At 44.9% G+C, this 21,803-nt stretch overlaps 1 protein-coding gene across 1 annotated transcript in view; it reads right to left on the reverse strand.

Moving 5' to 3' along the window:
* Positions 1-332: 332 nt before the first annotated feature.
* The window catches only part of JPH1 (junctophilin 1), an 86,452-nt gene continuing 64,981 nt past the window's right edge, over positions 333-21,803 (reverse strand). The window contains exons 4-6 of the mRNA XM_081111025.1: positions 10,134-10,780; positions 2,819-2,914; positions 333-2,371 (exon numbers count right to left, since the gene is read on the reverse strand). Coding sequence (XP_080967151.1) covers positions 2,834-2,914; positions 10,134-10,780 — 728 coding nt within the window. The 3' untranslated portion in view covers positions 333-2,371; positions 2,819-2,833. The remainder of the gene's footprint in view (positions 2,372-2,818; positions 2,915-10,133; positions 10,781-21,803) is intronic.

A 21,803-nucleotide genomic window follows, 5' to 3' on the forward strand; every position in this document is an offset into this window, starting at 1 on the left:
GTTAACACGTTAAACACCCAGCCTGTTTTGTCTTCCGGAAGGAAAGTATGGTATCAGTCACCGGGGACTGACTGGGCACTTCACGTGTTAATGAAGACATCAACCAGAGCAGTGAATCTTATTTTGCAAAATTACCTGGAAGGCCCGCGATGAAAGAAATGTAGAAAGAAATAACCATGTAGTACAGCTACCTTCTGACACGTGGCTTCTTTGAGCCCCGATCCCCTCCCCCCATCATTTCTATGGTTAATTTCTCAGCAGCTCTTTCTTTCAACACACCAAAATTCCACATAACTCCAGACAGTAATTTATGCACAAAGGAGACACACCTGCAACTTTTTAAATAACCAACTTTTTTTTTATTAGAGCAAATACAGTTGTGAAAACTGTACGTTATACATTTTGGTTTCAAGGATTATAAATAAAGGAACTCACAGGTAAGGAGTTCTTTTTTCACAGCAAGAAACTTTAAATAAACAAAGTCATGTTTTATTAAGTACACTGGCAGACTTCATGTGCTGTCCAAAATGTAGAGTACAGTATAACAACCCATTAGAAAGAGCCTTTCATGTAAAATACAGCTGTGCACATTTTAGAAAAATACCGACAATTTGGGCTTTGTTTTAAAAAAGCTTATAAATCATACATATATTTATAAATGGAACCAACATGCTTACTGTAGAAACATATCCTTTCGTTATCTTGTTAGCCCATTATTTCAAAGCATTACACATTTTAAATAAACACTTAATAAGATTAAATATTTTCTCTTTTTAGAAAATCAGCTTTCCCAGCGTAAAGAGCTAAGGGGTCAGGAAGGAGAAGTGAGAGTATTGAGAATGACACAGGAACTTTAACGTTTCTTGGGTAAAAACGTACTTCCTAAATTTCCAAGTCAAAGCAAAATGTAAAAAATAATTAAATATACAAGTTGCAATTGTCATTTGCTCTCTTTCCGCTTTCTTCTTTATTCCATATTGGTCACACCCAGGATTCTCAACACAGTGTGCACTTCTGCAAGAAACACCACTGGGTTACCGCCCTGCAGGTGAGCAAGCACCCAGTTCACCCCTGTGCTAACACGTGAATGGTCTCTTCCGCATCGGAAGGGTAGCAGATAAGGCAAAGAGAATCGGATTAAACCATGCAGATGGTGAAAATATTCAGGAATAGCTCCCTCTCCACAATTTCATGTTTCATAGAGATCTAACAGAAACCTTTTCTCCCCTGATTTCTTTTTAAATAATTACTTTGAGAAAGACCCTGTAGTTTCTCGAAGTAGGCATGCTTCTGAGTAACAAAGAATAAATTGTAAAACAGCAAAAAAAAAAAAAAAAATCAAATTATGTCAGAATAACAAAGGACGGCAAAAGACAACTATTGAAACAAAAACGTCTAAGCCTTTAAGATGTGAAATAACATTAAAAAAGGACTTTGAAAAAACACGAAAGGCATAAAATTGAGAAGCAGTGATTTTACAAAGCTTTATGCTCTACCTGAATGTATTCAAAATTTTCAGTTGGGGGAAAAAATAACGGGAAAGAGAAGAGCAGTTATTAATAGCATCTTGCTTAACTTTCATGGGAATTAACATAGCCACTGACAAGATTCTATTTGGTTGTAAAGTACGTCAGCAATGAAACTGAATCCTTTAGACACCGATTACTGCAACCCATGCAACATTCTGACTTCTTAGAATTCTGTTGTCTTTCAGTTTTTAGAATTTAGCACCTCCCGAGTGCATAAATAACTCATCTCAGTAACGTTAAAAATATTTAAAATTAAATTATTTCTTAGGAAGGTATAATGCTTTCAAATTGCTAACTTTTAAAGATAAACAGCCTTTCACCCAAGGTTTAGGAAGACTAAATGGCATTACAAAAACGATGTATTGTTGTCAAAATCGACACATTTTCTCTAGACTTTTGTTGTTTCTTTTCCTTGAGATGCAACGTGGGTGTTTCATCCAGCCAGGACCGCACGTGGTAGGTGACCATACATCATCATATTTAAATAAACAGCAAAAATAGTCGTGCACAAGCAAACGCAACGTTCTCTCCCAGAACGTTTGGGGGCGTGAAAGCAGCAGGTCATGGCATAAGACTGCTGAGTGATGCTGCTGCCTCGTTCTCCGACCGAGACGGGAGCGAGCGGTGGACAGGCGGCGGCAGCAACACAATCCTCCGGCCGCATTCCTCGGGTCGGGTCGTTTGTTTGCCCAGCTCCCCGCTGCCAACGTCAGATGGTAAAATAGTAAGGCAGCTGTTGACTCCCATCAACAACCAAACACGCAGCTCCATACGTTTCCAGTTTAGTCACACTCTGCTAGGACAGATGGAGCAGCCAGTGCCAGGAACTTCGCCGGATGGGGCTGCTTCAGCAGATTTTAAAAAAGAAGGATTGTTAAGTTTTGCGCTCCAACCCGCTGCCTGCTCCAGCTCCCAGAGGACCCCAGAGCCACACAGCCCTCCCACGGGGGTCGGACAGGGCCTCTGGCCGCATTTTCCAAGGTTCCTTTCTCTCGAGAGCCCATCCTAATGGCAAGCCTCCCTCCCTGGGTCTGAGTCTGACCGGGGTGTGCCATTTAAAGGGCTGATGACACCACTGGGCAGAACTGTGGGCTGAGACTACTAGTTGTCATGGTTCCACCGAAGGGTCAAAACAGTTATATCATGGAGTAGCTATGTGGAGTCACATTCAGGCACAGCCCAAGTTAGAGTGAAGGACAATGTGTCGTTGTTAAAAAGAATGTGAATCTGAACATGGGACAAGAATGCTATGTTTTGTGGTTTGTAATAGAAATCAAGGCTAGTCTTACCTTTCCTAACTCCAATCAAGTTAGAAAGTGAACAAAAAGAATGGCCAACCCGATATTCAACAGCATGACAAGGACAATCATGACTGAATTAGGGCCCTGGAAAGAAAACAGAACAAAACAAGCATAACTTTTCCATTTTAATAGCGGTACATAAATTAGCTCACAAAAGCAATTACTAAAAATATAAAAATACCCAACACAGTTGCGGTAAAGGAGGCATGAATAATGACAGCAGCTACAAAAGGTGTAAACTAAAAATAGCAATGCCGTATTTAGACGGAGCCATCTCTGAACTTTCACTTAAAAATGAATCCTGCCTTGGTTGAATCTAAACTAGGACTTAAAAAACGACCTGCTACATTCACCTGGAAACGGTGGGCGGCAGCCTGGGAGTGACACAGGTTAGGAACTGCTGAGGGTTGGATAGGCACTTGTTGTGAAGGTGCAAATCGGACGAGGAGGTTATTTCCTCAGAAAGGCAGGAGGAATCGGGGAGGGAAACCTGGAGGACAGCGAGGCCTCCCAGGAAGAACGCTGGGAAAACTCAAAATAAGGTTCTCTGACTCTTGTTTTCTCTGGGCGTCTTTTTTGGACTTTATCCCTTCCTTAAAATTAAAAACTACACGTGGGAAGCTGAACACTTTCAGACGTTATTGTACAGGTTTAATTTTATTGTTTCTCTGCTCATAACCCTAACCTTTCAGAGGTCAAGTTATACTGGAGAAATTGCAGCATCCTAGTTTGATAAATTACTGCTGTAATAAATACCTCACAGCCCAAGGAGCCCAAACTGGGTTGGCTTGTTTTAAAACAAACAAACCAGTTCTGGCTAGCGTGGCTCAGTTGGTTGGGTGTCATCCTGTGCACCAAATCGTTGCCGGTTCAATTCCTGGTCAGGGCACATGCCCGGGTTTCAGGCTCAATCCCTGGTAGGGGGCATGTAGGAGGGAGCCAAACTCCATGTTATTTATGCTCTCACATTGATGTCTCTCTCTCTCTTTCTATCAGAAAACAAAAAATCCCTAAACAAGAACCAACCAGCCTTATCTGACCCACCTTTTCAGATCTGCCCAAGCTTGGCCTTGTGGATTACAAAGACATGATCTTGGTATTTACTATTAAAATAGTGTCTTGTTCTCTTTTAAATATATTTTTATTGATTTCAGAGAGGAAGGGAGAGGGAGAGACAGACCGAAACATCAATGATGAGAATCACTCATTAGCTGCCTCCTGCATCCCCCGCACTGGGGATGGAGCCCAAAACCCAGGCATGTGCCCTGCCCGGGAATTGAACCATGACCTCCTGGTTCATAGCTCGACGCTCAACCACTGAGCCACACCAGCCAGGCTAGTATCGTATTCTTAAATAGCATTAAAAGTGTTCTAAAACTGGTCTCATGACTTAGGTGGGGAGGAAGTTTTGTTCTTAAAGATGAGAAAACAGTTGTACTATGTTTGACTACCCGGCGAGACCACAATGAAATGGTTAGTCCTCAAATGTCTTGTCGTAATTTTGAGGGGCATGGGGTGAGTAAGTTTGGAACTGCCATTGGTCCAGGGCTCGCAGGGTCTATGGCTTAGGTCACGTATCCTTCAAGGAGGTCTCCTCCCTGGAGGAGTCAGATCGCGTGCGCCATTTTTCTCTGTTCTAATACTTCACCCTTTATTGTCATCCTTGTGAACTGAGTTCCACAGCAGCAGGGCCCTGCTTCGTTCACCACTGTGCACCCACACATAGGGCTGCCCGATTCATTCAGGCAACCAGTGTTTAATGAAAACCTACCATCTTCTGGCACTTTTCCAGGTGACATGGATGTCACCTGGAAACAGACTAATTCCTGGCATTAAAAGAAGAACAGGGTGACTCGTAAAATCAGGGTGGTGAAAAGGAGGAAGTAAAAATGGGTGCCCTTGCCATAGGTATTGTTAGTTCCTAAACCCCATGGAAATGAAAGAAAAAAGGAAACATTTACTGCAGGTCTTCCTATGCCAGGAGTGGGCCAAGATGCCTGTGTTGATTATTTTTAAAAATTCTTCACAAGGGATTATTGGTCCCATTTCCTAGAGTGGGGAGGGTGTGTGGCCCAAGGTTAACTCGGCCTGTTTGAACAAATTAGACCCAGAATTAAACTGTGCTCTGCTTACGCCAGCACTCGTGTCCTTTTCGCTACATCCCTGTGAAAGCCACAGGCCTCCGTTGAAAAATAATGACTTCCCATCAACTTCTTTAAAATGGTATTTTCATCTGTACCCTATGCTTCTAATATCAGAAAACATCAGACTTTGGGAAGGACCCGTGTTTCTGTTAGAATACTTGTGTGGTAATCGATTAAGAGAGGACTAACCCAGGCAACTTCTCAATCACGGCGAACCTAGAACATATCAGGTGGGAAACTCTTATGACCCAGGAGATAAAGCAGATGATCTTTTAACATCACAACAGCATGGAGATTAAGGAAATGCTATGTATATGACGAACTTTGATTAGATTTTGCTCACGAATGTGTTACCAATTTTGGGATCGTTATTTCCACTCTCTGGGGTCAGCAGGTTTAAATCCCAATCCCCAAAGTCAGGGATATGGAAGAAGACGAGGACATTTTTCTATTGACCATATATTGATCCTGGAATATGTTCTAATAGACACACCCACTTATCCTACCATTTACGGTGCCCTCTTTAAAGGTGATTCAGTAAAACCAGCAATAAAAGGTTCAACCTGCAACCAGGTGGAAAGTGAGTTCTGGGACGCCGTGTCTGAGAGGCAGACATCAGGACGCGAGCTCTGCGTTCATCAGGGTGCAAAGCTTTAAGGTGAAGTTCCATAAATATGACTGGTGGCCAGTTGTAGCTTAAAATAGCAAAATGGAAAAAAAAAATCAGTCTTGCTTTTCAAGACTGACTGGGACAGGTGTCTTGAAGGAAGCTGTTTCAGGGCAAAGTGCAAGTCCTGATTGGAAGAAAACTTCAGGCAGTTAGAAAATTAAGTGCAGGAAGTCAGAATATGGGAAGGATGGCTAACGCAAGAAATCTTCCCCCCCCCCCCTTTTCTTTCTTTAAGAGACTATCAGTTCACTTAAAATGGTGAGGAATTTCCTGCTAGAGAGTATAGTTTATTAATGTTAAATGGAAAACTTCTCCAAAAAACAGAAAGACCAAAGCTTTAGTTTAGTATTAACAGCAAATTTTAATTATATGGATTGACTGTTTTTTATTGTGTGTGTTATGTGTGTGGTTCAAACACGGCCTGACGAGTTTTTCAAACACGGTTTTCAATAGTTCAAAGGAAATAACAGGCAAATCTCAAAATGAACTTGGGAGCCGATCAGAGGGACGGCTGGGAAAAAGGGCAGGCAGTTTCTAGAAGGGGTCGAGATTCTTAATTAGCAGACCCCTCACCATTCTAGCTGACAAGGCTCTACAGATGCTTCTACTGTCTCCCACCCAAGTTGCCAGGTTGCAAAATCCTCAAAATATTGTGGTATCACGTGAGTCTACATGCAACCCCTGCCCACAGGGGCCACAAAACTTCGTCAGGGGGTTACAAAGTAATCCCTGCCATGGCTCCCCCTCTCTGATTCAAGTAATTCATTTGCTCTCAGGGATTAGGCTGTGTCCCAGAAGACTTTATAGATTTCTAGTGGGTCAATTGCCAGGGTGATCCTGAGGGTGATCAGAGAATACTGGAGGACAGCAGGTTCTTGAATAGGTCGTTTTGTTCAACATGGTTTCATTATAAGATGGAGGAGAAAAAAAAAATCAATTCCCAGCCAGGGCCACTGTCTGTGTGGGTTTTCCCCTACATCCCAAAGGTGTGCTCCTGAATGCATTGCATTGTTGTGTTTCCACTGTCCCCATGACAGAAGGTCATCCTGTCCAGGGTGGGTCCCGTCTTGTGCCCTGAGCTGCTGGGATAGGCTCCTGCCACCCACGACCCTGAACTGGAATGAGTAGGTTGGAAAAGAATGATAGTACTTGTTTTTATTCATCTTTCTTACATATGTATGTAGCTCACATTTATCTCAGTGTTGAATATTAGAAGTGTTTTGGGTCTTTATTTAGAAGTTTGGTGATGGTTTTGTGACCGGAAATATGCTGGAACTTAACTCTTGTTTTTATCAATTAGACTGTGGTGAACTGGTTTCGTTACCTGTCATTTCACTTAAAGTCGCCATTACCAAGAACCTATCTGCGTACTGATGATGTTAAGTGAGGACTTACTGTATTTATCAACTATTTATGCTTCAGCTAGTACAGTGTTGAAGCAAATTTAATAATAGCTTTTGAGCATTCACAATGTGCTAGGTACCAGGCTAAGAACTTCATAAGTGTTAGCTCATTTAATCTTCACAACAACCCTATGATAGAGGATGAAGAAACCAAGTCACCGAACAGTTAGGAAACTTGCCCCAGATCACACAGCAGGGACTTGAACCTTGGAAGTTTGGTAGCACAGTTCACACCCTCAGCCACTAGCCCAGCCGTGGGCAAACTACGGCCTGCTGGCCGGATCCGGTCCGTTTGAAATGAATAAAACTAAAAAAAAAAAAAAAAAGACCGTACCCTTTTATGTAATGATGTTTACTTTGAATTTATATTAGTTCACACAAACACTCCATCCATGCTTTTGTTCCAGCCCTCCGGTCCAGTTTAAGAACTCATTGTGGCCTTCAAGTCAAAAAGTCTGCCCACCCCTGCACTAGCCTATCCTGTCTCCATAAGCTGGTTGGAATTCTAGATCTGGTTTGGTGAGCCACCCTACACAGGGCGATTCTGACTCAAACCGGATCTGCCAGCTGCCCACAAAGAGCACTGGCTGATTCAGTGTTGTTTTCCCTCAAATGTCTGCTTTAGTGTGAATGTTCCTATGAATTTCTAAGTTGTTATTTTATCAACCTCTTTTATACAATGTCTTTTAATCTCAAAATTGTATTAAATTGTAGTACTCCCCAGTTTTGTTAATTCTCACCCAAGGATATTTTTCTACTGATCTTTCAGAGAGGGTGGGAGAGAGAGGGAAAGACAGAGAGAAACACCATCGATTGGTTGCCTCTTGCACACGGCCTGGGCTGGGGTGAAGCCCGCAACTGAGGTATGTGCCCTTGACCAGAATTGAACACGGGACCCTTTGCTCTGCAGGCCGACACTCTATCCACTGAGCCAAACTGGCTAGGGTCTCTCTGGTATTGAAAGTTGTTCATTGGTTATCTTGAGGGTAATTCTGTCACTTCCTACATCTCTGTGAAGAAAACAGTGATCAGGGTATGAAAGACAGCTTTTGATTATTATTAGAAAAAGAAGGTTAATTGTTAAAATCTTCCCACAGAGGTGCCACGTCAATCCTGACTTCTGGTGCCCATGGCGAACAGAGGTGAGAGCTGCTCTGCCTCCTGGGGGTAAGGAAGGGAACCCGGGAGACCAACCTACTGAGCTGGGAGATGGTTGGCTAACTCCAAGAATCACAATTCTGCACATAAGTCAAACACATGCTTTTTCTAAGTAAGGAGGCTATGAAGTTTATAGAGGAACTATTACAGATAGGAGCTAGGTAACTCACCCAATTGTAGGAGACCAGGGCATATGCTTCCCCTGGGGCAGCTCTGGAAGTCAACTGAACCCCACTTCTGGGAACCCAAAGCTACAAATGTAGGGCTTGGCAATGTTTGAATTTCTTCCGTGTAAATCAGGCAAACTAATACTAATATAAATGTGAGGCTTTATTAATTGTGGATAAAAATTCTGAAAGCCAAATGAGAAGTGAAATATTACATTTAACAATTTCAGTAGTGATATCATGTATATTATAGGTATATCAGGATACTGAAATATCAATGTTAAAAACTAAAAAAAGAATGCTTATTGAAAAATCAGAGTCTCAAAGTTATTCTGTTTTGAAAACCATCTATCCCCATAGGGACTGACTCTCAGAAAGTTAATCCAGTTAATCTGATTAATATATATACTTAGATAATTAAAAAGATGAGAATTTGAAAAAAGGGTGGGAACCAGTGTTTACAGATATTAGCAAAGTCAACAAACCTAAGAAGTTTCAACCTAAGTTAATTAAAAAGATGGATTTCAATTGTTTAAACCTGTGAATACATTAAACAGACAAAAGAAACTGGTGATTGTATTATATTCTTGTTTGCTAAAATATTAACCCGCACCTTTATGCAAATAGGTCTCTGAAATTACTAGTAAACATTGGGTTGGCTGTGGCTTCTACCATAAGCTAAACATGCAACACCTCTGTTCCCAAGGCATATGAATAGGTCGGTCAACTGTCTATCAGAAAGTACTCTGCTTCAGCTTTTATAGATTCTATAGAATTTGGTAAAATCCAAATTCCATTTATCACTGACAAATCAAACTCATGTGATCGAGGACACATTTATCGATAACTGAAAGCTTTCTGGTTGAATAACAAAACCTTAGCTGCTTAAGGCTGATGAAAAAACCAGCATCTACCAAAAATATGAAATGTCAGGAGCACTAACACTCGGAGAGGTTAGAAGACCAAGGTCATCTTCTTAAACAGTTGAAACCTGGCTTTAATGAAGTAAAATCCAAACGAAATAATTCACAATTGCTAGAAAAGATGTTCTTTTGTCTAAAGGTACTGTTTTGGGGAGTCAAAGGTGGGCTAAGAGCTTAGCAAATGGTGGTGGAGCAACTCTTAGCTAGAGCTCTGAGCTTTGTAGCCATCGGGGAGTCCGCTTTAGTTCTGGACTGCATGTTTGTGTCCCCCCAGAATTCAGATGTTGAAACCCTAACCACCAATGTTATGTGATGGCATCTGGAGAGGGGGTCTTTGGGAGGTAGTTCGGTTATGAGGGCAGAGTCCTCCTGATGGGTTGGTGCCCTTACAAAAGAGAGGCAGAGAGAGCTTGCTTTCTCTCTCTCCCTCCGCTGGGTGAGGACACAGTGGGATGGCCTGTGAACCAGGATGTGGGTTCTCACCAGACACCAAATCTCCGGGGACTCGACCTTGGAACTCCCCGCCCAATGTATGGTATTTCTGGGAGAGCGGTCCCAACTAAGACAGCTACCAGGAGTGATGCCGCCCCAGCCGGGCGTGTTTTAACCTACCTGAAGGATGTCTAAGGTGGGTGGCTGGCTGAACATGGAGGAACTTCTGTCCAAAAAGCTTTTTCCTGTCTCCAGCTACACACGGGCTCAGAGCTACTCTAAACAGCCCTGTGCATGGCAGGACTTTTGCGAGCCTTGCTGCCATCAGGGTGCAAGTCACCCCATGCTGCTCCCCGAAAGAACCAGAGTGAGGACAGGAGGGGAAAACCCATCTCGGACAACTTACTGAATTGGCTTCTTTTTCCGAAGAAGGGCACGCATCGTTGCTTGCTGGGTTCTTTGGTATAGCAAGTTCAGACTTCTTAGCTTTTGGCTCAGCTTTGCTTTCTTTGGCAACTGGTTTTGTCACAGACTTAGGGGGACTCCACTTGTTGGATGTCGGCTTGTGCACCAGTGCCGAGGAAGAGTGGCCGGATCCTTCATCTTCCCGCACGTCTTCCGGAGGGTGCTTGGGGGCGTTCAGTTTCACGTAGTAGCCGTGGTACTGAGAGTGCAGCTCCCCGTTACTGGGGTTGGGGACATGGTGGCGGCCAGAGTACTTGGACTGGGGCACGGCGGCTCCCAGCTCCTTGGAGGGAGCCTTGGACATCAGGGGCTTGCTGACGATGGCTGTCACCTGCTCATCAACCACACTCCTTTTGTCACGGTTGAGTCTGGCCCCTGAGCTGGGGTTCTGCTTCCTCACGGGCTGGGGGGAAGGCTGGGGGGAGTGGCTTTGTCGGGGACGTGTCTCGGGAGTGCTCGGGGGTGTCGTGCCTTTGCGGTAAAAATGAGGAGATTCCTTTGGTGAAGGGGGCTTTTCAGGTACCTTTTCTTCTGGGTTTTCTTTAGCATCGACACCTTCCTGAAATCTCTGCTTGATATAATCTGGGCCTGGCAGGGAAAAGTGACAACAGAAAGGAAGGTGATAAAAATGAGGCAGAAAGGTTTCATCCTCAGGGTATGCATCTACAGCCGGCCCCCAAATAACATGGTTTCATTCAATGCTGATGAGATGCCCTAGGAACTTAAGTATCAATTAGCCTGTGGGAAAACTGGTTTCATTATAAGTCATTTCACTTAAAGTAATAGAACCTATGGATGAAGTTAAGTGAGGACTCAACAAAAATATACAGTAAGTCAGCTTCACCTTTCTTCTTTCTCTTTTAAATATACTTTTGAGGCTTTGACTAAGCACAAGCACATTTCATTTCCCAAAAGGTTACTTATTGCTGAAACTGTGTTTTTACATGAACATATGTGGTATTTATACTATTCTGTTGGCCATAAAAGTGAAACCATTGTGACTTCCCTAATAATCGCACTGGCCGTGCCTACTCACAGAACATGGAGGCAGAATTCACGTTGATGGAGCCCTGCTGATCACACCGTGGGGATCTGCACATTCAAATTAGGTGGCATAATTAAAACACAGATCCTACACTCATATCAGTGAAACTGACTTGTGTGCTCAATATTTAATAAATTACACTGTATGAGGCAAACCTACAGGTTATATATCTATTGTGTTAATCCTCACTTGATATTTTTTCCATTGATTTTTTTAGAGAGTGGGAGGGAAGAGGGGAGAGAGAAACATCGATGTGAGAGACACATGGATTGGTTGCCTCCTGGACCGGGGCCAGGGAACGAACCCGAGACCCTTTGGTGCGCAGGCCAACGCTCTCCCACTGGGCCACACGGACCAGGGCAACCTATTTTGAAGGATCCTCCTTCAAAGGATCATTTCAAATTCCTCATTAGGAGCCACTTTAGGTTGCATTTTACAAAAGAACTCGCACAGTCCTTCCCAGCATGGGCTTGCACTGCAGGCATCAAAGTCAAGACGGGACAGTTGTCTTTGGCCCTCAGGTCTCAGGATGGCTTATAACAATCCCATGTTATTTTTATCAATGGGAATCCTTTCATTCAAAAGGATTCTGGTGCACTGTTATTTTATATGGGAGATCTGGGGAAGGGGGGGAGGGAGTGAGGAGTAGAGACACAGGAAGTGCTGCACAAGATGGCACCAGTCACAAGAGTTTAAGGATGCCAGCGGTACAGGAAGGGGACATTGCTGGGGCTCTCAGGGACAGCGCTCCAAGGCAGTTTCCTGCTGGGGACTTAGCCTCTCAGCCCCTCTCCTAGAACCAGTTCACGCACATCCTCTGGCCACCACGTGAAGCCAACGTCACACATGCAGCTGGTCCTCTGCTCTGCACATGGGCGGGAGCGGACAACGTCACCTCTCCGTGTACAAGGGAGAAACCACCCCGCCAATTGCTGACTGGACTGGACCAGCTCTTGTCAACCGCACAGCATCCTCATGTTCATTTTCCTTTTGCCCCCCACAACCCCTAGCCGAAAACCAATGATCCTCATTGTTAAAAAGACATGCTGCCTATTTACACTTTCAATTGCTCTTCCCCTTGGTGGTCTGAGTAATAATTTGTTAGGAGACTATTTATTATACAAGGTATTTTCCCAAATTCCAAGCCTCACCAAACTCTTAGGAAGCAGGCATTATCCCGACTTTACTGATGTGGGAACAGCTGTAGCAGCTGAAAAACCAAATGTCACAGAGCCTGTATATCTGTAAGATGAGATAGAATACAACGTATAAGGTAATGTTTTAAGCCCATAAATGAGAATTCCTAAGGACCCACAATTATAATTGTATTCAGGGCAAAAACATAATAGCATTACCCCACCTTCCATCCTCCAAAGACAAATCCACCCCGGAGGGTTCGAATTTCCTGGTCCGTGTGGCCCAGTGGGAGAGCGTTGGCCTGCGCACCGAAGGGTCTCGGGCTCGTTCCCTGGCCCCGGTCCAGGAGGCAGCCAATCCATGTGTCTCTCACGTTGATGTTTCTCCCCGCTTCCCTCCTTTCATGATCACATGTCAACAATGGGGGTGTCTTTTCTAAATTCAGTATAAGCACCATCTTTTTAAAAGCTGGCAATTTTCCTTTAAAAATAAACTGTCGACACAGAGAAAGGCCTCTTGGGTGAGTGAAGAAAAAGGAGAAACTGCAGTTTCTTTTCTGAATTTGTTCTTGGTGCTGTGACAGGGACATAGCACCCTGAGGGCTGGGCTTCACCCGCAGGCTGGCTCCAGGGTTTAGAGCCCATTCGGGTCACCTCCCCTGGCCATCCACCGAGGGGCCGCCCCTCCTCTGATTGTGGATTTGTTTTTACAGAGCCTGTCCCCTGTCAAAGCAGCTGCCCACCAGGTGAGAGCTGACAGCAAGGAGGAGACAGAGGGAACACTAACAGCGACAAGAGACCGATTATTTGGGGGAGGGGACCTCAAAGTAATTCAGTCATCGTGGGTCTAAGGAAAATGTAACTCTTTTTTAGTCAGCACTTCAAGGAATATGCTTTAGTTATCCGGAAAAAGAGCATGAAGCTATCTTAAATACAAAGCACATTTTCAATGCTTTTTGTCCATACGACTCTCTACTTTTTTTAAAAAAATAAATTTTTATTGATTTCAGAGAGGAAGGGAGAGGGAGAGAGAGAAACATCAATGATGAAAGATAATCATTAATCGGTTGCCTCCTGGATACCCCACTCTGGGATGGAGCTTGCAATCTGAGCATATGCCCTGACTGGGACTCGAACCATGACCTTCTGGTTCATAGATCGATGTTCAACCACTGAGCCACACTGGCTGGGCTCTCCCTACTTCTTCAATTATGTTCCCATTAATAGGCCATTGGCAATACTCTGGCCACTGGAGGAATATGTATTAATGGATTTATGAAGCTATAGTTTGGACTCCACTGAACATACTCATTATGCTTATTAACTCTCAAATACCAGTCTAATTACTCCCTTAGATCTGTAGAAATCTGATGTGTTGCTTCTTTTTTTAAAAATATATTTATTTATTTCAGAGAGGAAGGAAGAGGGAAAGAGAGATAGAAACATCAATGATAAGAGAATCATTGATTGGCTGCCTCCTGCATGCCCTACTGGGGATCAAGCCTGCAACCCAGGCATGTGCCCTTGACCAGAATCGAACCTGGGACCCTTCAGTCCACAGGCTGACGCTCTATTCACTGAGCCAAACTGGCTAGGGCTGATGTGTTGCTTCTTTCAACACGCTTTTTCTGTTCTCAATGTGTTAGGAAAGGCATTTCTTTCGCAATTGCTTGTGACACTCTCCTAAGACGCAGTTTTCAGGCATATTCACATGTAGATTTCTCTATAGGGCTTCCAGTGAAATTCAAAATCTGTTGCGCTCCAAGAATTTACTAGAAGGATGGAAGTACACTGTAGCACAGGCTGTCCGATTTGAAAGAGTCCTAGCGTTACTATGCATTGAACACAGCTGGGTCGGGGATTCCATGTCCTCCACAGCTGCCGCCTCAAGAGAGACCCGGGGTACGACTCCCAGAGACTTAGATTTCATGAGGATGGAGTGAAGCCTAGAAATCTTGAGGTTTAACAAGCATTTCAGGAGGTTCTAACGGATCCAACCATAGGTGCTTGAAAGCAGCAAGCAAACATGCTGACCAGTGGTGGTCCTCCCTCCAGCCCTATATGACTACATCCTGCTGGCAATGGTTCCAGTGATGCTGCCACATGGGGCCTGGGCTCTGATAGAGGAAATACAGTTAAAATTTCCAGAATAAGATCAAATGCATTTGAAACAAGACATTTAATTTCAGGCAGAGGACAGATGTTGTTCCTGGACTACCCTCTTGGAAGGCACACGTTGTGTCTGCTACTTGTCTGAGGTAGGAATGCATGTCAGCCTCGCCAGGCCGGCAGCGTGAAGCTGATGAGATACAGCCGTTCCTGAGAGAGCCTCCTCAGAACAGCGCCAGGGAGGGAAAGCATGGCGGGTGCGATTGCACAAAGCGTTTTCATCTGTTTTCACAGACAGGATCTATGAATCTTACGGGGTTTATCCCGGGAGGATTCCTGCTGGGAACCAGGTCACGTGCTCACTGACATACCGCACAATGTGAAACAAGGACATTCAGAAAATGCCATTCGGCACCACTGAAAGGTTACTGGTTGCAGTGGGCAGGAAGGCCCTGAACAGCTATGGCAGATGGTAGCCGCAGGGTGCCCAGCTGGTTCTCACAGGTGAGCTTCGGGGGGCTGGCCACGGGCAGAAGCAGCACCATGAAGATTCCCCCGAAACAAATGTCTGAAGGGCAGTGCTTGTCAGCAAAGGCTCTGTAACATCACCAGAAGTCATGACATAGACATGAGGTCTCTTCAATGGAGACTGCCTTTCAGCAAAGCAGCACCACATGGAACAATTCTAAAACGCCTCCAGGGCTGGCAGGAGAATCACTTTTACCTGCCATGTGGGAAGAAAACCACTTCCCGGCAGGACTTCGATCCCGTCTCTGACAAGACTGCCGCGTCTGAACACGGCCACAGCAGGCTTGTCCGCGGGACGCCCGTTCCTGTCCCTCGCACGTGGCTGGCCCTCAATACACAGCTGTGCAACTGAATGAGTAAGTGGTAAGAATAACCAGAAAAACCATGAATTATTCATGACATATCAACTAGTAGATTATTCCATTTCCCATTTTCTATGAAACAGTTGGTTCAGATTTTGGCAAATGAGTTGAGAAGTTGTCTATTCCAGAATGCTTCTCTTGTCTTAACCATAAAATTTACATATTAATGACAGGCGTAGGAAATTACATAATGAATATGTGCTTTCTTCTCTAAAGACTTCTTTTAAATTTTTATTGAATTTATTGGGGTGCCACTGGTTAATAAAATTATATAGGTTTCAGGTGTGCAGTTCTAGAATGCAGCATTTGTATATTGTATTGTGCGTTCACCAAGTCAGGTCTCCATCCATCCCCCCTTAACTCTCTTCTAACAGCCCCCATCCCCTTTCCTTCTAGTAATCACCATACTATTGTCTGAGTTTTTTTTTTCCCTTAATCTCTTCACCTTTTTCACCCAGTCCCCTCTTATCATTATGTTCTCTCTATGAGTCTGTTTCTATTTCATTTGTTAATTTATTTTGTTCATTAGATTTCACATGTAAGTAAAATAATATGGTGTTTGTCTTTCTCTGACTGGCTGATTTCTCTTAGCATAATACTCTCCAGGTCCATCTATGCTGTTGAAAAAGGTAAGATTTCCTCCTTCTTTATGGCTGAGTAATATTCCATTGTGTAAATAAATGTACCACAGCTTTATTAATCCACTCGTCTACTGATGGGTACTTGGGCTGCTTCTAAATCTTGGCTATTGTAAGTAATGCTGTAATGAATACAGGAGTGCATATATTCTTTTGAATTAGTGTTTCGGGTTTCTGCGGATATATTTACAGAAGTGGTTACTAGGCCATAAGGCGGTTCTGTTTTGAATTTTTCGAGTTAGCTCCCTACTGCTTTACACAATGGCTGCATTAATTTCCTTTCCCATCAACAGTGCATGAGGGTTCCCTTTTCTCCACATCCTCACCAATACTTGTTTTTTGTTGTTTTATTGATGACAGCCATTCTGACAGGTGTGAGGTGATATCTCATTGTGGTTTTACCTGGTGATTAGTGATGTTAAACATCTTTTCATGTCTATTGGCCATGTGTAAGTCCTCTTTGGAGGCTGGCTGCACTCTGGCAGTATGCAAATTGCACGAGGTAGGTTCTCAGCGAGTCGCCAGGTGGAGGTGAGTGGTGTTCACTAGGTTGATACAGGTTCAAACTCTGTGCCCTTGCTGGGTCTGAGGCCACTCAGCCAAGTCCCAGGGTATACCAAGTCTAGCTGCCACCTGCCGAGTGCCTGCAGGCCTTTGTGGTGGGATGGGGCACTGGAGTCATCAGGGTGAGGCAACAGTTTATTAGTCCCAAAGGGACCAAGACTTGGCCTTGTAAATGGAGGGCTCTGCACCAGTTGGGAGCGTGAGAGAAAAATGTCCCCCATCTTAGACCACACAACTCAGTCTGTCTCCGATTCTGCCAGGAGCTGATCTCAGCAGGGCAAGGCTGTTGGAGGATGGGGCTAGTGGATCTTCCCTGAAGAGGAGGTGCAGAACAAGCTCAGGGGAGGGTGGGGGGAGTGGCCTTCGCCCCAGAGCCATGCAACTCAGTCTGTCCTGCATTCTGCGTGTACCTCAGTAGGGTGGAGCCCAGAGACTGGGGCCAGTAGATCTCCAGTTGCAGTGGTTCTCAACCTTCCTAATGCCGCGACCCTTTAATAGTTCCTCATGTTGTGGTGACCCCCAATTTCATTGTTACAAATTGAACATAATTAAAGCATAGTGATTAATCACAAAAACAATATGTAATTATATATGTGTTTTCCGATGGTCTTAGGCGACCCCTGTGAAAGGGTCGTTCGACCCCCAAAAGGGGTCGCGACCCACAGGTTGAGAACCGCTGAGTTAGGGGAAGGTGCCAGTCAGGTTCACGGGAGAGTGGGAGAAATAGCCTCTACTCCGAAGTCACACCTCAGTTACGTGAGTCTTCCTGGGCTTCTATGTCCTGGTGCAGGCAGCTGATGCTGTATGGAGGGGAGTGCGCCACCCAGGAAAGACGGCTTCTGCTGTGCGGGAGAGTGACTCAGCACAGGGATCCTGGCGCTGGCGGCTGTCCCTTCAGCTCTCCCCAGAGCCACACCCCCCAGACGCTCCTCATGTGACTCTAGTCTGCTCTACCTTCCCTTTGCCGGAGCCCAGAGTGAGTGGCTGCAAATAAGATTTCGTGCACTGGCACTGCAGGAGGGCACCTGTGTCTCTAGCACATTCCCTGGTAGACAGACTCCCTGCTGATTTTCTCAGCCGGATGTTACGTGGGCGCCTCTTCTTGGCTCTGGGCTGAGGAGCCCAGCTTGGGGTTGAGACCCCACGCTTCTCAGAGGGAATCCCTTCCGAATCTCAGGAGCTGCCTGTGGGAGTGGGGTAAACTCTTTTCATGCCTCCACCCTTTTTACCAATGTGGCTTCTTCTGTAAATCTTTGGTGGTAAGACCTCTCTTCGGCTAGTCTTCAGATGGTTATTGAGGTTGCTTGCTCTATATTTTAGTTGTAACTACAGTTTGGTCCAGCGAGGAGGCGAGTGTAACATTCACCTACTCTGCTGCCATCCTGGATCCCTCCTCTCTAAAGAGTTCTAATTCATAACAGAAATGTGAACTTCAGCCCACAATAACCTATGCCAAACATGTCAGTTTTTACTTAGGATAATAAATTTACTGGTTGTGCAAATACATGCTACTATGGACTGTATGTGTGTTTCCCAAATTCAGAGTTTGGAGGTGTGGTCACAGGGAGGTAAGTAGGATTAGATTATATCATGTGTGTGAAAGCCTTATGATGGAATCGGTGAACTTGCAAAAAGAGGAAGACACAGCAGAGTTCTGTCACTCCCCTTGCATGCACCCAGGAGAGGCGAACTCAGGTTCTGGGAACAGCCCTCTTCTCCTTGACAATGCCAGCATCATGACAAGGTAGGAGAAGGCTCAGCATCCACCTCCCTTTCCTTTCCCCCCCTCCGCTCTCCTTGGGAAGAAGTGGGGAGAATTCTCCCAGCACCCACCTTCCTTTTCCTACCAAGCTCTCATCCTAGGGAAGAAGTGTCCCCATCACTCCCTACATATCTTTCTCTACTTCTCGTCCTTGGGAAGAAGTGGGGAGGAGGCCACCCTCTTCCTTTCCCTCCTACCTGCGCTGGGCTTGCTGTCTCCAAAGAGGGGCTCCCTGTAAGACATCTGCCCCATTCTAGGGCCGTGTTTCTTGGTCTTTTTAAATTCATGCCCTGTCACTTCAATAAACATAATTTTATAATCTACTTAATATCACTTAATAATAAAAAATGAAGTATTTCGACTAAAAGGAAATTGTAACAGCGGGACAAACAACCATATTTATACACTTCCTTGATCTCACCATGTCCCACTCTCCCTTCCTGAGTGACCACCTGAGGTCTCTCATCTTACCTTTCCTGGCTTAGCTACCTGATTTCACTTGAAGCAGAGTGACTCCTTGGGGCAGACTCACATTGCCACCACAGCTCACAAGGCTGATGCAGGACAGCAGAAGGCCAACTCGTTACTCTAAACCAGGGGTCCTCAAACTACGGCCCATGGGCCACAAGCAAATACAAATATTGTATTTGTTCCCATTTTGTTTTTTTTTACTTCAAAATAAGATATGTGCAGTGTGCATAGGAATTTGTTCATAGTTTTTTTTTAACTATAGCCTGGCCCTCCAATGGTCTGAGGGACAGTGAACTGGCCCCCTGTTTAAAAAGTTCGAGGACCCCTGCTTTAGAACCACCAATGCCAATGCCACACAGGCCAGGGGACTTGCCCTGATACCACCAGTGCATGCTCTCCTTGTGGTCGACCTCCACCAGAAGCTCAACCAACATGAGAAGGTTGCTAGTGAACACGCATCAGGACACGGCGCATGAGCTGAGTCAAATTTCCGAAGGCCTGAGGCAGCCAATTCCTCAGCGGGGTCATCTCGCCAATAAAGCCACCCAGTGTTGGTGACAGCTCCTGCATCCTTCCCCGTTATAGCAATGTCCTTCCAGTGCAACCGCGAGCCTCGAGCTTACGTTTTGGCCAAGGCTCCTCTCTCCTTTGGACAGTATTTACATGGGTGCTGCCAACATTTTTCTCTGTGACTCTTTTTTCCTATACTCTTTGGGTGACCAATGCTGTCTTTAGATATTTTAATACACTCCATCAGGTGACAAGGACATCTCGCAACTCTGAAACCCAGGTGATCACTTCTGAGCACTTTATATATTTCTGTGTAGTAGTGGGCTCATGTTATAATTCAACTCTCAGAAGGCAGCCTTTTTCTAAATTCTTGGGGGATGACTCACTCTACCGTGCATGTATGCAGTCACCTACACATTCACATCCGTTCGTCTGCTTTATTTACATTTTAACCCTTTACTTAAAGCCATTCCACAGGGCGAGGTTTTTTCCCCTTAGTTTTAACTGAACTGCAGAATCACCCAGTTTTGAACTAAAAGCGTAAGATTTAACGAAGAGGGTAAACACGTGAAAATATCGCCAGCTCCTGAGGTAGGTAACTTATTATGAACGTGATCACAACATCTGCCCTCACGGGCAGCCTTTCCCAGGGTTAACAACTTCTCCGCAGGACACATGCGCTCCCGACAATGGAAACATTTATAGGTGAGACACATACATTGAACGAGCAGCCCGACTTAGAAAAAATACTTAAACCCTTTAAGAGGTGCCTGACTGCTCACCCTGTAACGTGGAGGGGGAAAGCCTGAGTTTCTGAGTTAAGCTCCCTGCAGAAGCTCAATCACACTCAGTACAGAAAGACTTTCTGCAGTTGCCGAAGGAAGTGCTGGCTGTGGGTGAAGGGGACTGCAGCCTCCCCCACCCCCAGGCCTTGTCTCAAACAGCCCCTTGTTGTCATCCCCAGCTCGGGGGATATATTCATTACTGACCCACAACCAGCTGCCCCGAAGCCCGTTTCACTCAGAAAGGGTGCAATTACACTTTCCCACAATATTGCTTCCCCCCTCAAATGCTTTCACAACCATAAAAGACTTTTAAAACCATTTAGTCTGGGAAACCGAGATGACCTGCTGTATCATTTACCTCTTGGTAACACACCTAATAGCAATCTGTAGGGAACCCCTTCCCCAACAGAATCCAGAAACGGCCACCTGCCGACAACAATGGGGAGTTTGTTTGCTTTCAGAGCCGCTCAGTCAGTGCTGATTCGGGAGGCTGTGTGGTCTCCTGACAATGACAACGTGAGCATGGAGGAACCAGCCGTTCCCAGCTCTCACCTTACAACAGGTCATCGCTAATGTACTTAGGGACCAGGGAAGGGAGTTGATTTCACACCAGCAAGTTTCTTCCCACCTGAGGTCACCATAAAAATTGGAACGTTTCCCTTTCTGGACAAAACATATATACACACACATGTTAAATGAGTTCAGTCTCAGCCACAAGGTGAAATAATGCACGCGAAGGAAAACACACACGATCGCCACTGCCTTCCCCTGAACTATGACAGAAGCCACTCTGTGACAAGCCCATCACTCAACCGACTGGGCCTCGCCCCAGCCTCTCATAAAAACAGTCCTCTGAACCTGGCCTCTACTGTCTTCACTCTTTGCAGAAAAAAAAAATAAATAAGCCCATTACTTTCTTTTTCCTTCATCCTTTATTACAGCCAAACTTTCTAGCTTTTATATGATTTTGCTATTCTGTTCACTTTGACTTACCTTGTTCATTCAGTTGCAGCGATGTCCCAAGGGGGGGTAGGGGGGGCGGGATTCTAATATTCTATCATTTTCATTGGAACCCAATGTGTATGGAACACACATGCTGTGCAGGATGCTAGTTATCCAGCTTGACTGAATAGAAACCAATGTGGAAAAATTCTTTACCAAGAAAATACATATTTCGATATTTAGGACATTTTGGTGGTTCTTCACTTAGAAATCCATTGAACCCTCCATCAGTCCCCAGAAAGATGTTGTTTATAAGACAATGGAAAAACACATAAAAATGGCTATTGCCATGTTAGTAACACCAGTATATTATAGAAAGGGATGGAGGCAGTCTAGTTGGAAACCACTAGGAAGTGACTTCAATATTTAAACCCACTGCAAACATTTGCTTATTGCTATTTGATAACATTCGAGGGACAGATAATCAGGACTGACTTATTTTCTGAGGTGGTCACTTTCTCTGCGTCCGTCACGACATACATCGTCATCTCAACCTGTGCAGAGTCGCCAGTCTTTCAGCGGGATGTTTCCATACCTCCTAACCGCAGTCCTGGGAGCCTTAGCTCAGGTATGTTTCAAAAGGGCTTGTACGCATGCATATCAGCATAACCAATGGACACAGACCCTGGGGCGGTGGGCGCTTGTCCGGAGTAGGAATGGCTGGGGGGGGGTGTCAATTGGGGAAAAAGGAGACATATG

The sequence above is a fragment of the Myotis nattereri genome (assembly GCF_964212035.1).
Source record: "Myotis nattereri genome assembly, chromosome: 17".
Lineage (NCBI taxonomy): Eukaryota > Metazoa > Chordata > Mammalia > Chiroptera > Vespertilionidae > Myotis > Myotis nattereri.